At 35.8% G+C, this 17,774-nt stretch overlaps 1 protein-coding gene across 4 annotated transcripts in view; it reads left to right on the plus strand.

Moving 5' to 3' along the window:
- The window catches only part of LOC120767001 (aminopeptidase N), a 173,527-nt gene that overhangs the window by 52,770 nt on the left and 102,983 nt on the right, over positions 1-17,774 (plus strand). For all 4 annotated transcript variants that reach the window (XM_040092832.1, XM_040092822.1, XM_040092841.1 and 1 more), the window contains exon 2: positions 15,820-16,483. In XM_040092832.1, the coding sequence (XP_039948766.1) occupies positions 16,459-16,483 (25 nt within the window). In that variant the 5' untranslated portion in view covers positions 15,820-16,458. The remainder of the gene's footprint in view (positions 1-15,819; positions 16,484-17,774) is intronic.

A 17,774-nucleotide genomic window follows, 5' to 3' on the forward strand; every position in this document is an offset into this window, starting at 1 on the left:
TTTTTCCTCTTCATGCTGACAACAAACTCTCACTTTCATTTGACCCTTTGGGCACCAAAAAACATATACTTGTCTTAATAAAATAAAATTTTAGTTTTTTCTTACACCATACAACAATATATTACATCATAATTGGTTGATGCCACAAAGCGCATGGACAATTGGAAAATGGAGCACAGCAGAAATTAATAATAACACAATGAGAGTGGCATTAGTGACGGTTGATTGCTCAAATGACAATTTGATTGATGCGTTTTGTGGTTGCTCAAAGAAAAATTAACAAAATTCCATAAAAGCATCTATAAACAAAAAACTTATAAAAAAATAACAGTAAATAAATCCACCAGCGAATAATGAAATAAAAAATAGAAATTAATTAAAAAATAAATAAGTTCAGGGTAAATATCTAACGAATTTTTATTTATTAATAAAACAGTAGTCTCATCAGCGCGTTAGCACTAACGTCAACACCAAAACCACAACAACAACAACATTAATTACAACAAACAAACCCACGCAAATCGAACGTAGCACGACTGGTCGAAACTAAATCAAATCGAAATTGTTTGTGTAGGTGCCGCTGCCTCTTATGCCGCTTATAGTGGTAGGCTGTTAAGCGCATGCGCACCACGCACCGCTTACCACCGCTTGCTTCTAGTCTGATTACTACTCACTCTTATTTACATTAATAAATAAACGAATAATTGAAAGAAATGCATTTTTGATTGTTTGTCATGGCAAAAGTGAAATTATATCGAGGCTCACCAACAAACATATAGTTTAAACACACATATATACACATGCATACATATGTATAATACATGAGCAATCATAAATCGATGGCAGCCGGGAGCACTGACAGCCGATTGTCAATTGTATGGTGGATCACAGGGCATCTGCCTACGGCAGTCTCACCCTTTTCAAGTGCATTTCGGTTACGACAAATTGATTGTAATTGTGGTTGTTGTAAGCAACAATAAATGAACGCAATTGCGGTGAATGCCTATACACACAAATATATTGTACTTGTGCTCATGGGCGTACAATTGAAGGTCAATGAAGATTCTTTTGATTGCGCTTAAATTCAATAAGTTGAAGGGAAATCTAATTTGGATTCGGTTTCTATTTCGTTTTCAGAAATCTTTGCGTCTGCCAGAGCAGGAAGAGACCCTTTTTAGCCGCAAGCGCATGTCATAAAAGCATTGTTGTAGGTTATGTGTGTGCTTCAAAATATTTTCGGTGTCTACAAAGGTTTTATTGCTTCTATTTAATATGTTCTACCACATACATACATATCTACAAATAAACTTCCATTGTATGTGCTCAGTTTTTGTAGATTTCAGACCGGGATCAGTTGGCGCCACGCTGAGTTCAATATCATTTAAAACAAATTAGTGTTTGTTTCGACGATTATTTATTGTTACACAACTTTTGTCACATGATAAAATATTATTATTGAGGAATTTTGACTGAAACCAAACAGTTCTGGCTTTCATTTTAATTAAGCGAGTTCGAAACTATATCAAATCAGAAATTTTTTTTCTTAGACCATTTCAATTAGCAAAAAAATACTGTTGAACCTAAATATAGCTTCGTTATATGATAGAGTCCTTAAAAATTTAGCAACCTCTGTATTTCAGAGGACATCAAGTTATGTACAAACTAGGAGAAAGACCGGAAATCTGTTAGAAGACCGAATTTCAGATAAATACTTATTTGAAACAGTCACACTTATTGGTATATAGACATTGTCACTATTTCAGGTGTGTTTATGTCTTAACCCCCCAAACAGCTTCTGCAGTTGGCGACTGGTAGGATTCCCAGCCTTACTGCATGGGAGAGGCTAGCCATACTGAGACAAAGAGATCACTAGATCTCTTGCCATCGATCTTGGACAAAAGGCTTTTGCGACAGCGCATGTACCGATGGTGACCCAGCTCTGGTCAAGCTTCAGTGAAGCCCAGTTATCTACTGGTAGAACACAAGAAGATATGGAAGCACTGACCCGCTACCATTCTACCGATAGCGGTTCTAAGTTGCCTTTTCATGCTACCTCATCAGCTTTAAAGTTTACTGCGATTCCGCTGTGGCACCTATACTAGTCTTATCACAAAGACACTCGATGTATTGATAGCGAGGTTAAGTCTCTTAGGAAGTCGGAACCTAGCATTGATAGAGAGCTACTGATAGTAAACCGCTCCACCAACCTTTCCCCAAGCTTTGACCCAGCCGTGAAGAAGCTCGTTGCCTCTCTCCTCTAAAGGCTTCTTTCCAACCACAACTGCCTCGCCGGTATATGGGTAAATAAGGAGCCGCCAGAGTTCTCCTCTCCTCTCTCTTGGCCTCTCCATGATCCAAGTGGTTTGGTATCACGTGATCTTTTAGGAACCCAGACTCACTGAGTCTGGTGTATTTTTTTAGACGTGTGGTTTTCAATTAGGCAATAACTTTTTAGTATTTCGTCTTTTTGACAGTTGTTATTTGTCTAATACTGAGTTTAGCATGCCAATTCCTAATGAACGGATTTACTCGTGGAAAATTTTTATCAAATGTTGGTTCGATCTCCGCGTCACATCGCTCAGCGAAATCAGTAATTTAAGAAACTAATGCGACACGCTTACTCTGTGTCCTCTGAAAACGCTTTGTTTTTGTGGAGGAGAGTTTCAAAGAAGACCCGATTCAGCCTACCTGCCATCACGCGACACAGTCCATTTTGCAAAATGATCCTGGTTTTTGGGCTTACAATAATCCAACTCGTGCAAGAATTGAAGCCGAACGAGTACGAAGCGCTTTGCATGTTCGATGAAAGGCCCAAAACGAGATAACCACCGATCCCGATTTTCGCAAGAAAATTTTCTGCAGCGAAAAATTTTTTTTAAGTGAGCTTTAACTTTTGGTTTAGTGGTTACGTTGCTAAACAAAGTTGTTACATTCTCGAAAAGTCACTCTTTGAAGTACGCTAAGGGCAGAAGGAATCATTGGTTTGTACTTCATCAAAAATGAAGCCGCTCATAATTTACAGTCAGTCAATAGTCGGAAAAAATTGTGCTAATGACTTTTTCATGTCTGAATTGGAGCATGTTGATGTGGATGAACTTTGTTTGCAACAAGACGTCGCTACATGCTATACAACCCCAATGAAACAGTCGATTTCTTGAAGGAAACTTTTGATGAGCGAATTTTTTGTTCGTTAGGCTGTGGCGTGGCTTCCAAGACCACTAAGTACACTGGGCTTTAGGCAATAAATTTTGTGTTTAGGTAAAAATCTGTTACTAAACTCTGCGAAGTGGCTGTGTGATGTGGTCACCACTAAACATTTAAAGGCTTTACCAAATTCTAAGATACATATTTTTGTAGGTGTCTCGAAGAGCTGTTCGGAATATGACAAATTCTGATCTACCCCAAGAAAAATACACAAAAAAACTTGACTTGGAACTTACTATACATTATCAGTCACTACACCACATAATAGAACTTCGAAAAAAAGTCAACTCTAATTTTACACCCCCACTATTTCACATTAAAGCATACCGACAATTTTTAATATGTTTATACTATGTCTGTATGAATGTGCATATGAACACATTTCGGTGAGTAATATCCACAAAACGCGCAATACCCACTTTAGTTGGCCTCCAAAATAGTCTGTCGCTTTAATTAAAAGCACAATAATTCTTCTAAGGCGACGGTCAATGGCGGAACTGTCGTTTGTCTTCGTGCTTGTCAACACCCATTTGCACAACGCTCGAAAACGCTTACTTGCATTGCGCATCTACGCAGCGCCAAAAATGGGGCGCGAGTGTTAGCATACTTGAATAAATATTTTCCAAGAATTCGTCATTTTTTTCGAATATTTCGAAGTACTTAATGAAAAAATATAAGTCGAGCATTAATTTATTGATGAGCGCTGACCGCAAACCCACGACGCCCCAATCACTTCAGGCCGCCTCGTCGGCTGTCACTTGGCGAGCGATCGCTATCTGCAACTGTACATTGTGCGATGTGTTTGATAAGTTTGTTATATTTCTTGACAGTTCGGCTGGCAATATGCTAACAACCACGGCTGTTGTTGTTGCCACAATTACACTTGAACAAGTCGTTGGAGGTATGTAAATATGTATGTATGTATGTATGTATTCCTTAAATGTGGAGGCGCGCAGATTTTCGCTTTTCGTACTTCATTACGATTGCGTGTACTTTGGTTTGCCGCAAAGTTTTGCTTAAAATTTGTGTGTGTTGCTTTTGTTTTTACTTTCTGTTGCCCAAGCGGCGCTACTTTTGTTCAATTGCTATCAGTTTAATCGCGACTTTGTCATTGTTCGGTTGTGGTTCGGTGGCTCGCGTTGTTGGGGCGGCTCGTTATCTGCGCGCCTTACTCTTGTCGCTGTCACTCAAAAGCTTGTCGTATTGCCGGCTTAAAATTTTGGTGGGTGTTTGTCGGGAAAAAAATGGTGCTCTGTTGACTCGAAACGCCCTCACTTTGGCTAATAATTTCCGCTATTTTGCTGATCGCTTGTCGTGATAAATTTATTAAAAATTGCTTTTTTATTTGGTTATTTATGATTTCTTGAATTGTGTGTGTGTGTGTGTGTTGGCCGGTTGTTCGTTTGTCTTAATCGTCTTAAATTTGCATGCTGACATGGAAAGTGATCCGGCGACAGTGAGCAATTAATATAAAGATATTTGAAATTGTGTCACGAAATTTGAAACACAATTCAAAGAATTGAAAAATATTAAGATAATGCAAAAAAAAAAAATTCAGAAAAAATATTATTTTCAAGAAAATGATTAATAACAGTGAATGAGATAACCGTGATCTCGCATGGTTTTAAGTTCTTCTATCAAATGAGACTTTTGAGTGAAATATTAAACTATTTTTAATAAGGTCACTAGTAGACCAAGGTTCACAAGTGGTAAAATATGCTCGATTAAAGATTCTTCTTCTTTACTGGTCTACCTCAGTCGGTTAAAGCCGAGTTAAGAACAGCGCGCCAGTTGTTTCTTCTTTTCGCTGTTTGCGCCATTTCGAGATACCAAGTGTAGCTAGGTGCTTCTCCCTCTGATCTCTCCAACGGAGTGAAGGTCTTGCTTTTCCTCTGCTTTCTCCGGCGATTGCTGCGTTGAATACTTTCCCTGGAGTGTTATCATCCATATGGACGATATGACCTAGCCAGCTTAGCCGCTGTCTTTTAATTCGCTGAACTATGTCAATGTTGTCGTATAACGCGTACAGCTCATCGTTCCATTTAATGCGATATTCGCTTTTGCCAATGCGCAAAGAAGCATAAATCTTCCGCGAACTTTTCTCGTAACGTCTACTTATCAGATGATGTCATCGTCCATGCCTTTGCACCATATAGCAAGACGGGAATAATGAGTGACTTATAGAGTTCGGGGTTTGTTCGTAGTGAGAGAACTTAACTTCTCAATTGCCTACACATACCGAAGTAGCACATGTTGGCAAAAGTTATTCTGCGTTAGATTTCGAACCTGACGTTGTGGTTAGTGATCGAAGTTATGGGTATGGATAAATAGTACATTGACGATGAAAGAATCTTCTGTTAAAAACATAAACATGAACTCTGCAGCCCCATAATAATAATATTTTCAGTGTTTTTATGCATATGTAAATAATTCGGTTGGAAATTAGCTGTGATTTACGCTCCTTGCGATGGCAGCATAATTTATAAATATATCTAGGAGTTATAGTGCTTCTAGTGTATTCTGTAGGGCCAAGACTGATAAACTTTTCAGGCGAGGCACATTCTATGACTCTTTTCTGCATTAGATAGACTTTAAACCATATCAGTTGAGGTTGAGTTATTGTTTCTGTTACAGAAATACATGGTTCCTATATTTCTCATAGGAAGAGAAGGATGGTACCAAACAATTCTATATTTCACGATATCGCAACTCTGGACACATACTCTATAGGCTAACTGCATAAGTTAGGTGTAATACATATACAGTAGAGGCTCGCTAATCCGGACACGGCCTAATCCGGATTCAACTTAATCCGGACAGGGTTAAAAAATTCAAAATTTCTATTATGTCCCTTGTAATCCGGACCGACATTCTCTATCCGTATTCTCTAATCCGGATCACATATTTATTATTCACTACATTCGCTTTTATGCTTTTATGCTTTATTGTTTTAAGTTTTTTTTTTGTTTTTGGAACATGTGTATTATTTGTTATAATAAACAAACAGAAATTTATAAATATTATTTCTTTATACATAGTTCTGATATGTCTTTGGCAATCCGGATTAGCGGGCCTCTACTGTATCATCAAAACATATTCAACATTTTCATAATAAAGGTTCAAGTATCTTGAGGTTATTTTTTTTGCATTAAAACATATTATTAAAGTTTTATATTATTTCGTGCGCCTCTTTGGGTACATCTGATCCATACCAAAAATGTGATTTATACGTCGGGAATTTCGAAACAAAAAAGTGTGGAAATGGTCGGAATATGTCTTTAAGATACTGGTATTTAGATTGTCGAATAAATAGTGTAACATAATGTATATTTACTGCTTTGAATTTTCCTTCTTAAAGTTTGACACCAATATACATATGTATAATATTTTCATTATTTCTTAATTACTTGAATGCCAGAACATCTGAACGGAAAAATGTTCTGCTCTCTTGTTAAAAATTTCGAAAACAATAATGAATACATATGTACATATATCAGGTTTCAGTGCAAGACAAACGCTCTCCTAGACATTTGGAAAACAGTTTAAATCACCTTATGGTGTTCTCAATATTATTTGATTATGTCAACCTATTTGGTTTATACCAATAGTTCGTTCGATTCGTCACTCTCTAAGTTTGGTACATTGAATGCAGCTGATATTATCATAGAAAGCAAAACAAGTATAAGTGAACAATGATTCCCGCCAAATTTCGTATATATATCTCATCAAATAAACAAATTTTCCATAGAACAACTAAATTTTGATCATTCAGTTCAGTTATGTAAGCTATAGTGATTCGATATCGACACATCTGACAAATGTGCAGCTTCTTGAAAAGAAAAGATTGAGTGCAAAATTTCAGATTGATATCTCAGAAAATGAGGGAATCAATAGGCATGACTGAATCGACTCTATTCGTCAAGCTGAACCTATATATATATATATATAAAATTGTCAACTAATGAACTCAAAAGATAATCGACCAAAGACCTGCCAGCAAATAATAATTTTCGCCAAATTTTATGACAAACAAATTTTTTTTTATAGTATATTTTTGGAGCACACAATCTACAAAATAAATGGACCAACACGTTTTCATTTGCATAAGTGTGTACTGTGCACCGTTATTTGCTTTAGCACTATATGAGTCTATCACCCTGTTTAACAATCTTATTCATGCATTCATATTATATATACTAGGGTGGATCAAAAAAAAAAAAATTTTTTTTCGTTTGGTACTCTGAAAAATAGGTTCCTAGAAACCACTAAGAAAGCTTCTCCAAGCATGAGTTCTTAATTGTAACGGGAAACTCATAGGTTTTTGGAGAGGCTTTCTTAGAGGTGTCTAAGAACCTATTTTTCAGAGTAACAAACAAAAAAAATATTTTTTTTTGATCCACCCTAATATATGTATACTCTATTTTGCTCAAATAAAGCCGACTAAAAGTTAAATGATAATTAAATATTCATAGCAACAGTTTTTGTGTAAAAGCTGACGTCATAATATACAGTATTTACTATGTGGATGATACACATATTTACATATTAACATATGCATGACCATGTTGAGGCATAGATATGAGTTTAATGGGGTTTTATAGCTCTGAATACAAACTAATTTGCAATTTATTTGCATTAAAATTTATTTTACGCACCGATGTACTTTTTTATATAAATATAAATGTATGTATATATATGTATATAATTATATATATATGTATATAATATATGTATATAAACAGTAATAAATAATATATATGCACATACCTCCTTAAATTCTTGTTATGTATTTGCATGCAAAGTCGATTTGAGCCGTTTTGTCTGATTAACCCTTATGTGCACTAAGAGAATATTCCCTTGCTGTTATATTTTCCTTATGCGTATCGCTCTAAACGTTCTCTATAGCACTTGTTTCGGTAAAAATATACTCTGAAATAGAAAAAAAATATTAAATTTGTATTTAATTATTGTATGTTTGTGCCACTTAGTGTTGCCACATGCGGGTTAATATAAATATTTGCGCAATACTAAATTAAGAAAACACTAAAATTTGTGAGTATAATAAAGCAAAGCAACTTTTTTGCATTTGACAGCCTACGACTTAATACTCAGCGAAGTTGTGATAAACACTTATGCAAATAAATTTTAGATTTTTCTATTTTGCACCTTAAATGTGCTAGCGGTGTACTTAAAACAGCTAATGCTTGATTAAAGTAATAGGCAAAACAAATTTTAGTAAACATGTTCAGTCACGTTCGTGTGAGATTATAGGAACTGAGTATAATGGGTATGTAAGTACATACATACATACATTTGTCCACACATATAAAACAATTTATTCATCCTTACAAAGGGAGTATAAAGAGATCTTCAAGTATGGCAAGTGAAGCGTTTTTCCTTTCAAATGACTGAAAAGGAAATTCGTTTATTTATGAAGCTCTTTTTTCGGGTTTGGCCGCAATGACATTTTTCTACTATTTCTCAGCTAGATAAATAGCTGTACGAATAATATCACTGAAAAACTTAATTCGAAGCGGAAAACCAAAGCATTTACAAAATAGATATCGGAAAGTTGGAGTCTTGATGTAATGTAGGTATCGACAAAACATGATGATATGTTTAATAATGAAATCGTTATTTTTCTTTTGAATGGTAAATATGGGACTACTGGGGTCTCACAAAATGATATCACAACATCTTCTTATTTCTTTATTGATCTAGACACTGCTTAAGTGGTTATTGCCGAATTTACAATAGCGCGCCAGTCGTTTCTTCTTTTCGCTACGTGGCGCCAATTGGAGATTCCAAGCGAAGCCAGGTCTTTCTCTTCCTGGTCCTTCCAACGAACTGCAAGTCTTCCTCTTCCTCTGCCTCCCCCGACGAGTACTGCGTCGAATACTTTCAGAGCTGGAGTGTTTTCGTCCATTCGGACAACATGACCTATCCAGCGTAGGCACTGTCTTTCAATTCGCTGAACTACAAATGTCAATATCGTCGTATATCTTCTCATCGTTCCATCGAATGCGGTATTCGCCGTTGCCAATGGGCAAAGGACCACAAATTTTCCGCAGAACTTTTCTCTCGAAAATTCGTTACGCCAATTAATCAGATGTTGTCTGCACCATATAGCAGGACGACTTACATTGTTGTTGGTGCTGATACTGGTTCCAAAATAGAAGAAATTATCTACGACTTCGAAGTTATGACTGCCAACAGTGACTTTGGAGCCAATGGCCTCAACAAGAAAATTGCACCTTCTCCATTTAGCTCTGCAGCTCGAAATTTCTCCAGTAACAGATTGAAAAATTCGCACGATAGGGAGTCGCCTTGTCTGAAACTTTCTTTGGTATCGACCTGCTCGGAGGGGACCTTCCCGATCCTGACGAAGCTTTTGGTATTTCGCAATGTCAGTTTGCACAGCCGCATTAGGTTTGCGGGATGCCAAATTCAAACAACAGCACAGCAACATAAAGGCAGTTGTTTTCATGTTGTCAAAAGCAGCTTTAATATCGACGAAGAGATGGTGTGTGTCGATTCTCCTTTCACGGGTCTTTTCCAAGATTTGCCGCATGGTGAATATCTAAACAGTTTGTTGATTTTCCAGGCTTAAAGTCACACTGATAAGGTCCAATCAGTTTGTTGACGGTGGGCTTCAGTCTTTCACACAGTAAGCTCGATAGAACCCTTTATGCGATGTTGAGGAGGCTATCCCTACATACTATATCCTCCTTAATCGACAAAGCGCTTTGAGCCTTTAAAAAGAAAGACTTGACAGTAATTCCATTTAACAATACATATTCAAATTCTTGCTAGTATGACGTCACCTAAAATTTTGTTTAGTTTTTTATTCTCAATAAACGACTCTATTACTTTTACAGCTCTATAACTTATTTGTTATTATTAGCTCTTGTGAGTCAACCAAGTCCTAAAAAGTACAAAACAACCAAAGAAATAACGTTTCGTCGTGGCAAATAAGGAATTTTTGCATACTTATTCACTAGACAAGTGACAGCTCATCTCTGCGCTGTCAGCACGTCATATGAGACGCCATCCAAGCGGCTTGGACAGCTTGGACCTGCACTTCACCGTACAATATAATTACATTTTTATCACAATATGCATGATATCTATGGCAGTTTGACAGTGTTGACGATTTGACTGACTGCCGTCGCCACTGTGTTTAGTTATATGCAAACAAGAAATGAATTTTATGAGCAAAAAATGATGCATACATATTTACATTTGCAGTTACAGCTCTTTCCACTGAACTTGTCTCATTTTGTGGCTCATTAAAATTTCCCGCAAGAACCGAATGTGCAGCGCACAAATGTCAAGGCGCACTCGGGCAGACTAGAAGCGACTAACTTGTATTTGTTTTTATATTTGTATGGGTACCAGAGCACTTGAAATCGCAAATGCGAGCATAGAGGCCAGTCCGCATTGCATCCATGCATATTTCACTTGGCAAATATGCAGATCTTCCTGCTGTGGCGGCGGAGACAGCCGAGTTGCAGGCGCTGCTAATTTTAGACGCATTGCTACTTTGTAGGCGTGTAAGTGTGTATATGCGTATGGGGTATAACTAAAAAGGTATACAAGTTTACCACTGACAATGGCGCTGACGTGTGCTCGTGGAGACTGACGGTTGGGCGGTTGGCGGTTGGCTTCTGGTGGATACTATCGCACAGGCAAGCTGTAATAAATCTCAGTCAAGTCAGCAGGCAGATATAAAACGGGAATGTTTGCAGAGATTATATTTTCACTTGAAATATAAACAGAAAGTGCTAAGTTAGTGCTGTCATATACAGTGTGGTTCATTTGTATTGGACTATGGGATTTCTTTTGAAAATTAAGTAAAAAATCTTTGTTTTTTTTTTAATTTAATCGAAGAAAAAGAGGTTATCTTCGTCTACATTGAATGTTATTGGTACTAATACCCTACACAGGTGCATTTCCATTGGCATAAAATAGCATAAAAAGATCGTTATTTCGATCTGTCAGTTTGTATGGCAGCTATATGCTATAGTTAACCGATCTGAACAATTTCTTCGAAGATTACATTGTCGCTTTAGAAAATGATCTATACCAAATTTCGTGAATATACATAAGTATCTTGTCAAATGTGACAGTTTTCCATACAAAAACTTTTTTCCGATCGTTCAGTTTGTAAGGCAGCTATATGCTATAGTTAACCGATCTGAACAATTTCTTCGAAAATTACATTGTTGCTCTAGAAAATAACCTGTGCCAACTTTTGTGTAGATACATTGTCAAATAAAAAAGTTTTCCATACAAGAACTTGGTTTGGATCGGTTGGATCGGTCAGCTTGTATGTCAGCTATAGTATGTATGTTATAATCGTCCTATGTTGACTATTCCGACGAACGAGCAGCTTTTTAAGGAAAAAATAGCGTGAAAAAATTTCAGAATGATATATCAAAAACTGAGGTTGAAGGTTGAAGTTTGAAATTTCAAAACTCAGTTATTCTAAAGTGACCGCAAAGTCTTGCCCTCGCTATAAGACAAGAACTATGCCACCACTTTTCGAACAGGTCTTGGCTTCATGACCACTTTAGATTACACTAGTTTACAGTGATTTTGCGACAGTGATGTTAGAAGCTGTTTCTGACTAATTTCGAAAATGATAGGAAAAATTACGTAACAAGTAAAATTTTTTGTTTTGTAGTCAAGGGGTGTGTGTAGGTGTCAAATTTTTCCTTCAAATTTGTTAAGTAGTGTTATCAAATTAGGTGGTTAATAGAAATACATAACAAAGAGGTTTCCTGAAAAAAAATTATATTTTTCGACCAACATTTGTTTCATTTTGCTAACGGAAAATAAAATAATGACTTTCAAACTTTTCTTGACAAAATATCATATGGCTAGGAAGCATTTGATGAACCACCCTGTACTCTTACGCACAAGTGAACACACGTCCTCTATATAAAAGACGCCAATGCATCTTGGGATGATTGTGCATTAAATAGATGAACTGACACACACACATGCACATACACAAATGCATATGTACAACAATTTCAACTTAAATGCATTGTGTTGATGGTGGCTTTTACAATTATGAGTGTAAACTTCTTGTTTGCTTGTTTAACGCTTATTGTGTGTATTATTGCAACAAATTTGTTTGGTTAGAAACGCAAGAAATGTGGCAAGGTTTTCCTCGCTTGTAGTGATGGACGCGAACTACTATGTACATATACATATGTGGCGTGCGAAAAAGATTTTCCGCTTAATGGTGCATGGTGTCGATGAAAAATGGCGAGGAACAAAAACATGTTCCAATGAAATAAATAAATATACAAATACAGATGCATAAGTATAGAATATGTGTGAATATCTAAGGAAATGTTCGAACTTTCTGGGAATGTCCGGAGTTTGAAAGTGCATTTATTTGAAAAATACTTCATGAGTCTTGAACGTAGGCAAATCTATTGTTGGAATCGCATCTAAGACACTTCAATTATTTTTTTGACATTGCGTGATTTGTTTGTGTATATTTCGCGTATCTGCTTTCTTCTCTGCAATTTTCCGTGATTTAAATATTCTGGCCGGATTTTACTTTCTTTACACTATTTCTATAATGCGTCTTATAGAGAATTGTCGTGTTTGCGAGTATTTTACTTGCTGTAGCAGTATAAACTTACTCCACTTAGTATTGTGGCATGCGGCAGTGGAGGCAGTTTGTGTCCAAATGTAAATTCCAATCATGTTTTCAATAAATTCGTGCAATCTGTACGAACTTCTTAGTGTAATCGGGACTGTAAACTTACAATGAAACAGTTGGAATGGAATTGGTGCTTCACTTTTATATTGTTTACTATCAAAACGTTTTCCGTTGCGAAACGTTGGGCGGTTACGTTTTCAGATTTAGGGGCGATTTATCAATGGTTGGCAACCATCTGTGAGTAAAGTACTACTAAACTTTCCCAAAATAAGGAGTCTTGATTAGTTTCTAACCATAATATGAAATGACAGCTGTCAGTTGCATAGTCCATATGGATCATGATCACTCTATAGAGTGATCCATTTCGAGGTATCCTACTTTTTTTTAAGAAAAAAATACAGAAACTTCTAATCTAATGGGGAATGTTTATTATCATTCGAGAGAACATTCTTTAGCATTTATGTTTTGAAGATTATCTCTTTCAAATATTGGCCGCAGCTAAGTCTCAGATGGTCCATCCGTTGAATCCAATTTTTGATGACTCGGTCGAGCATTTCGACTGGTAACTGGCGAATGATACGTGTAATGTTTTACTCCAAGGCCAAGGCGCAGCGGGATTGGCCGCCTAGACTTTAGACTTTACATATCCCGGTGGCCAAATGACCGGCCAAAATTATCCGCTCACCGAAGTGTTCTCTCAATAAATCTATAGATTGATGTGATGATCAACGAACGATCACGAACTTTAGTTTCAGGCATCAAATAGTCGGTTATCATGTCGCGATAACGGTCACCATTGACGGTTACGTTCTCACCGTAATCATTTTTGAAGAAATATTGATCGATCATTCCACCGGCCCACAAACCACACTAAACCGTTGCTTTTTCTGGATAAAATGATAGCTCTTAAGTGTCTTCAGGTTGCTGTTCGTCCCAAATGCTGCAATTTTGCTTGTTTACATACTCATTAAGCCAGAAATTGACCTTATCGCTGAACGAAATTTGGCTCAAAAACGTCGGATCTTTTTAGAACTTTTCAAGAGCCGATAGAGCGAAGTGATGTCGCTTGGGAAGGTCGAGTACCTTCAGTTTTTGCTTAAGCTGTATTTTGTAAGCTTTCAATTTAAGATCTTGATCTCTACGGTCTTTGAAACATATTCTTTACAGAACGTGAATTTTTGTAATAAACTTGAACAATTTGTAAAAGTTTGTTCAGGCGTAAGTCCTTACACGACTTACGAGTAATCTGTCAGAAACAGGCTAAGGCTGAAAAGTACACCTACGTGGATCACTCGTTATTTGCCAAAAAAAAACTTAAGGCCTGGATAATACGTGGGATATATAGGAGTCCTTTAAAAAAAAGCTATGAATCAATCTACGATCACTGACAAAGAAAATCCATGGTCTATTTGAAATAAACTTAATTCGATCCCGTTTTCAAATATTCGACGGTAGTCACGTGAGAGTATTTGTGTCACTACAAATCGTCTCATCAAAGTAATTAGAGTTTGCATGGCAGTTTAATAATGATTATTTATACAAGTTCAATTTTGAATACAGAAGGTTAATATTTCGAGTTTGGCGACTTCGAAAATTACTTTTTTTTTACATTTGACGCAATCTCTCGAAAAAACTTGGTTTGGTTCAATGCTCCAAAAAAAGTCGCATTTGCACATCGATTTTTAGTGATATTATGTTTTAATTGTATAAAATTATAATATATCATGACATTTTATAATTATAATACTAATGAAAATTATTATTTTGTTTCATTTCAGATTTTGCTGTAAATTCTGTAAACATTTTACGAAAGAAACAATACTTATGATTGCGTTATTTTAAGTTTTAAAATAAAATAAAATGTTATGGAAAAGAAATCGCATGCAACAAAAAATGCAATAACGACTGCAATTCACTTAAATTATATAATAATAACAATAAAAGTGAACATTATCGAAAATGCTTGTATTAAATTTTATTTTAAAAAATGTCATGAAATATAAAAAATATCGCATGCAATAAAAATACAATTCAATCAAATTTATAATAATAACGATAAAAGTGAAAATAATTGAAAATTGTTATAATAAATTTAATAATAAAAAATATCTTGAAATATAGGAAATATCGCATGCAATAAAAATGCAATACCAACAGCAAATCACTCAAATTATATGATAATAACAATAAAAGTGAACATAATCGAAAGTTGTTACAGATAAACTGCACATTTCGGTGGGGTGCAGCGAGCAACTTGCAGGCAATCAAACTTTTTTTTTAATTTTTGCTCCGCGCTATCGTGTTATGTCGAAACAAAATAGAAACAGCGAAATATATAGAGTAGAGCACAAATCAGGCGCGAGTAAATCGGAAAATAAGCTGCGAGCAACAACAACATACCAACAATTACAGCAACATACAGCAAAAAGATGTTAAATGCATATGAGTACATATCTATGTTTATGTATGTATGGTTGTGCGGATGTTTTTATATATGTATGTATGTATATGTGTGCGCATCTCAATCGATAGATCATTGCTTGAGGCACACTTTCTCGGCGATTATGCAAATCGGCGCGGTTGCAAGTGCGCGCCAACATTTATGTTGCAGCGACAACGCGCGGGCAATAAAAGCAGCTGACTGCCATTATACACATGCCTACATACACACATACATACTTATGCTTATATATACATACAAATGTACGCACATAGCCATAGAAAACTCAAACGAAAGCGACAAGACAACGCGCCTCTTTATCGCTGTGATTGCTGCCGTTATTGCAGCTGCAGCGGCGGCGCATTCGCTGCCCACAACCCAATTATTTGCCTCGCTATTCCCGAACTTTTTACATTTTTTGTTTTTGTGTTTTTTACACTTTTTCTACACAATTTTTTAATGTGTCTCATTTGCCTCTTGTTCCTATTTTTAGTGCTTTCTCGAGTGTGAGCGTCGCAGAGTAGAGTGAAAAAAAAATAATAATAATTGAGAAATGCAAATGAAATGAGCTTTTCCTCTTTGTCGCCATTGTCGATCGAATTGGATCTTAAGTGTGCCACTTTGTGCCTATTTTAGTGCTGCCAGTGTTGGCGCGTGAGTGGCAAGCGGGAGGCGTGCACCGGTCAACTCGTCGGCATCATTGCGACTTGTATTAAGCGACGATCCAAATTGTTGTTGATTTTTCTGCACTTAATTCTACTTCTTACAAGTTTCGCGTTCGGCAAGAAAACCGCTACATTTGTGGAAATCATTGAGAGAATTTCAAGCGTTTCCAAAAATCTAAGTGGCAACTACATGCCTAAGTGTTGCTGAGTGTGTTGTAAGTGCGGAAAAGCTAACAAACAGCGGCAGCCGGAAAAAACATTGCTTGAGTTGTTTGTTCTTGTTATTTAACGGGAATCGTGAAAACAATCAAGAGTGGTTTTTGAGAAAAATCTTCAAGCAATAATTAAAAAAAAAATTATCAAACATAAAAAATAAAAAAAAGTTTTAACGAAGTATCAGCAGCCATCGGCGAGACAATAATAACAACAACAAAATTCGTGGCAACAATTTGTACACGTTTGGCACGATGGAGGGCGGCTACGTGAATGAAGGTGAGTGCTGAAGCCAATATCTACACTTCTACTCATATCAATATATACTATATATACAATATATAAATCTAAGAAATGTTAACGGCTTATTTATTGCATATCGTCACCTAAAATGCAAAAGTATCATCAAAAAAAATCAGTTGTAATAACTAATATTTTAAGCATTTTATAACGAAAACTCCAATATTGTTTCAATATGAGTGTATAATAACCAATACCTAACCATTTTATAACCAAAACAAAAATTTTTGGTTAGGCTTTGCCTTGTTGTTCGTTTTTCCTTCGCTTGTAAACTTATGAAAAGAATGTTACGTTATTTTACATTTCAGGTGACGATGTGTCAAAAAAATCAAAAATTCATGAAAATTTAAAAGAGTGTTTTTTTTATTTTGGAATGACAGTTTTCATTTATTTCATGATATATTTTTGTTAATATATTTTTAATGTATCTTAATTTTTCGTGGATCGATTTCATAGAAGAGTAGACGGTTCTTTTGTTGAGTTGCTGCCTCTATATAAGCACTAAAGCATTTTAGTTTTTGTTTTCTATAAAATTCAAACTCTATGAAGGGGCTTAAATCTAATGCATCTTTCAAAAAATAAATCTCATGAAATAAATGTGATTGAAGACAATATTGACTTATTAAATCAATTATGTATACTTTTTGCGTTTTTTGCTGGAAATTAATGGTTTTCGTAAAATCAGTTGTCTGTCAAGCCTTGACCGTATAAAAATTCAGTCTAATTTTTTGCTTACTTGAACCGAACTCACGACCAAACATTTGATCATAGCGGCCTTGAGAATAACTGAACTGACTCATACACAATATTAACAGATCTTACTAAGATTCCACTTTTCAAATCTGTAAACTTGCGCTGACCGCATAGATTCATCAAATATAAAGAAACATAATCAGTTATTGACAACTACTTTGAGGGATTTGGTAGATCCAGAACGCATTTGTAATCCAATAGAAAATTATCAATATTATCATTATTCGACGATTATCTATATAATCTTTTTGATTTCGCTGTATTATTACAAGCCACATTTAACACAGCAAAGTTGCACGAGGCATAAAACCGCCAACTACGTCATCTCAACACTACTTTCAACTAAAAAGTAACTGCAACCAACTGGAACTGTATGAAAATTGCTCGAAAGCTAATGATTTTACGATATATAAATGATACCATTTCACCTAAAATTCAAATTGATGCAAAATTTTTCAAGAACACTTCTCTAAATTGTATTTTCGACCAAAGCAGTAAGATCAATCAATCATTTATG

This window comes from Bactrocera tryoni, chromosome 1 (genome assembly GCF_016617805.1).
Source record: "Bactrocera tryoni isolate S06 chromosome 1, CSIRO_BtryS06_freeze2, whole genome shotgun sequence".
Taxonomy (NCBI): Eukaryota; Metazoa; Arthropoda; class Insecta; order Diptera; family Tephritidae; genus Bactrocera; species Bactrocera tryoni.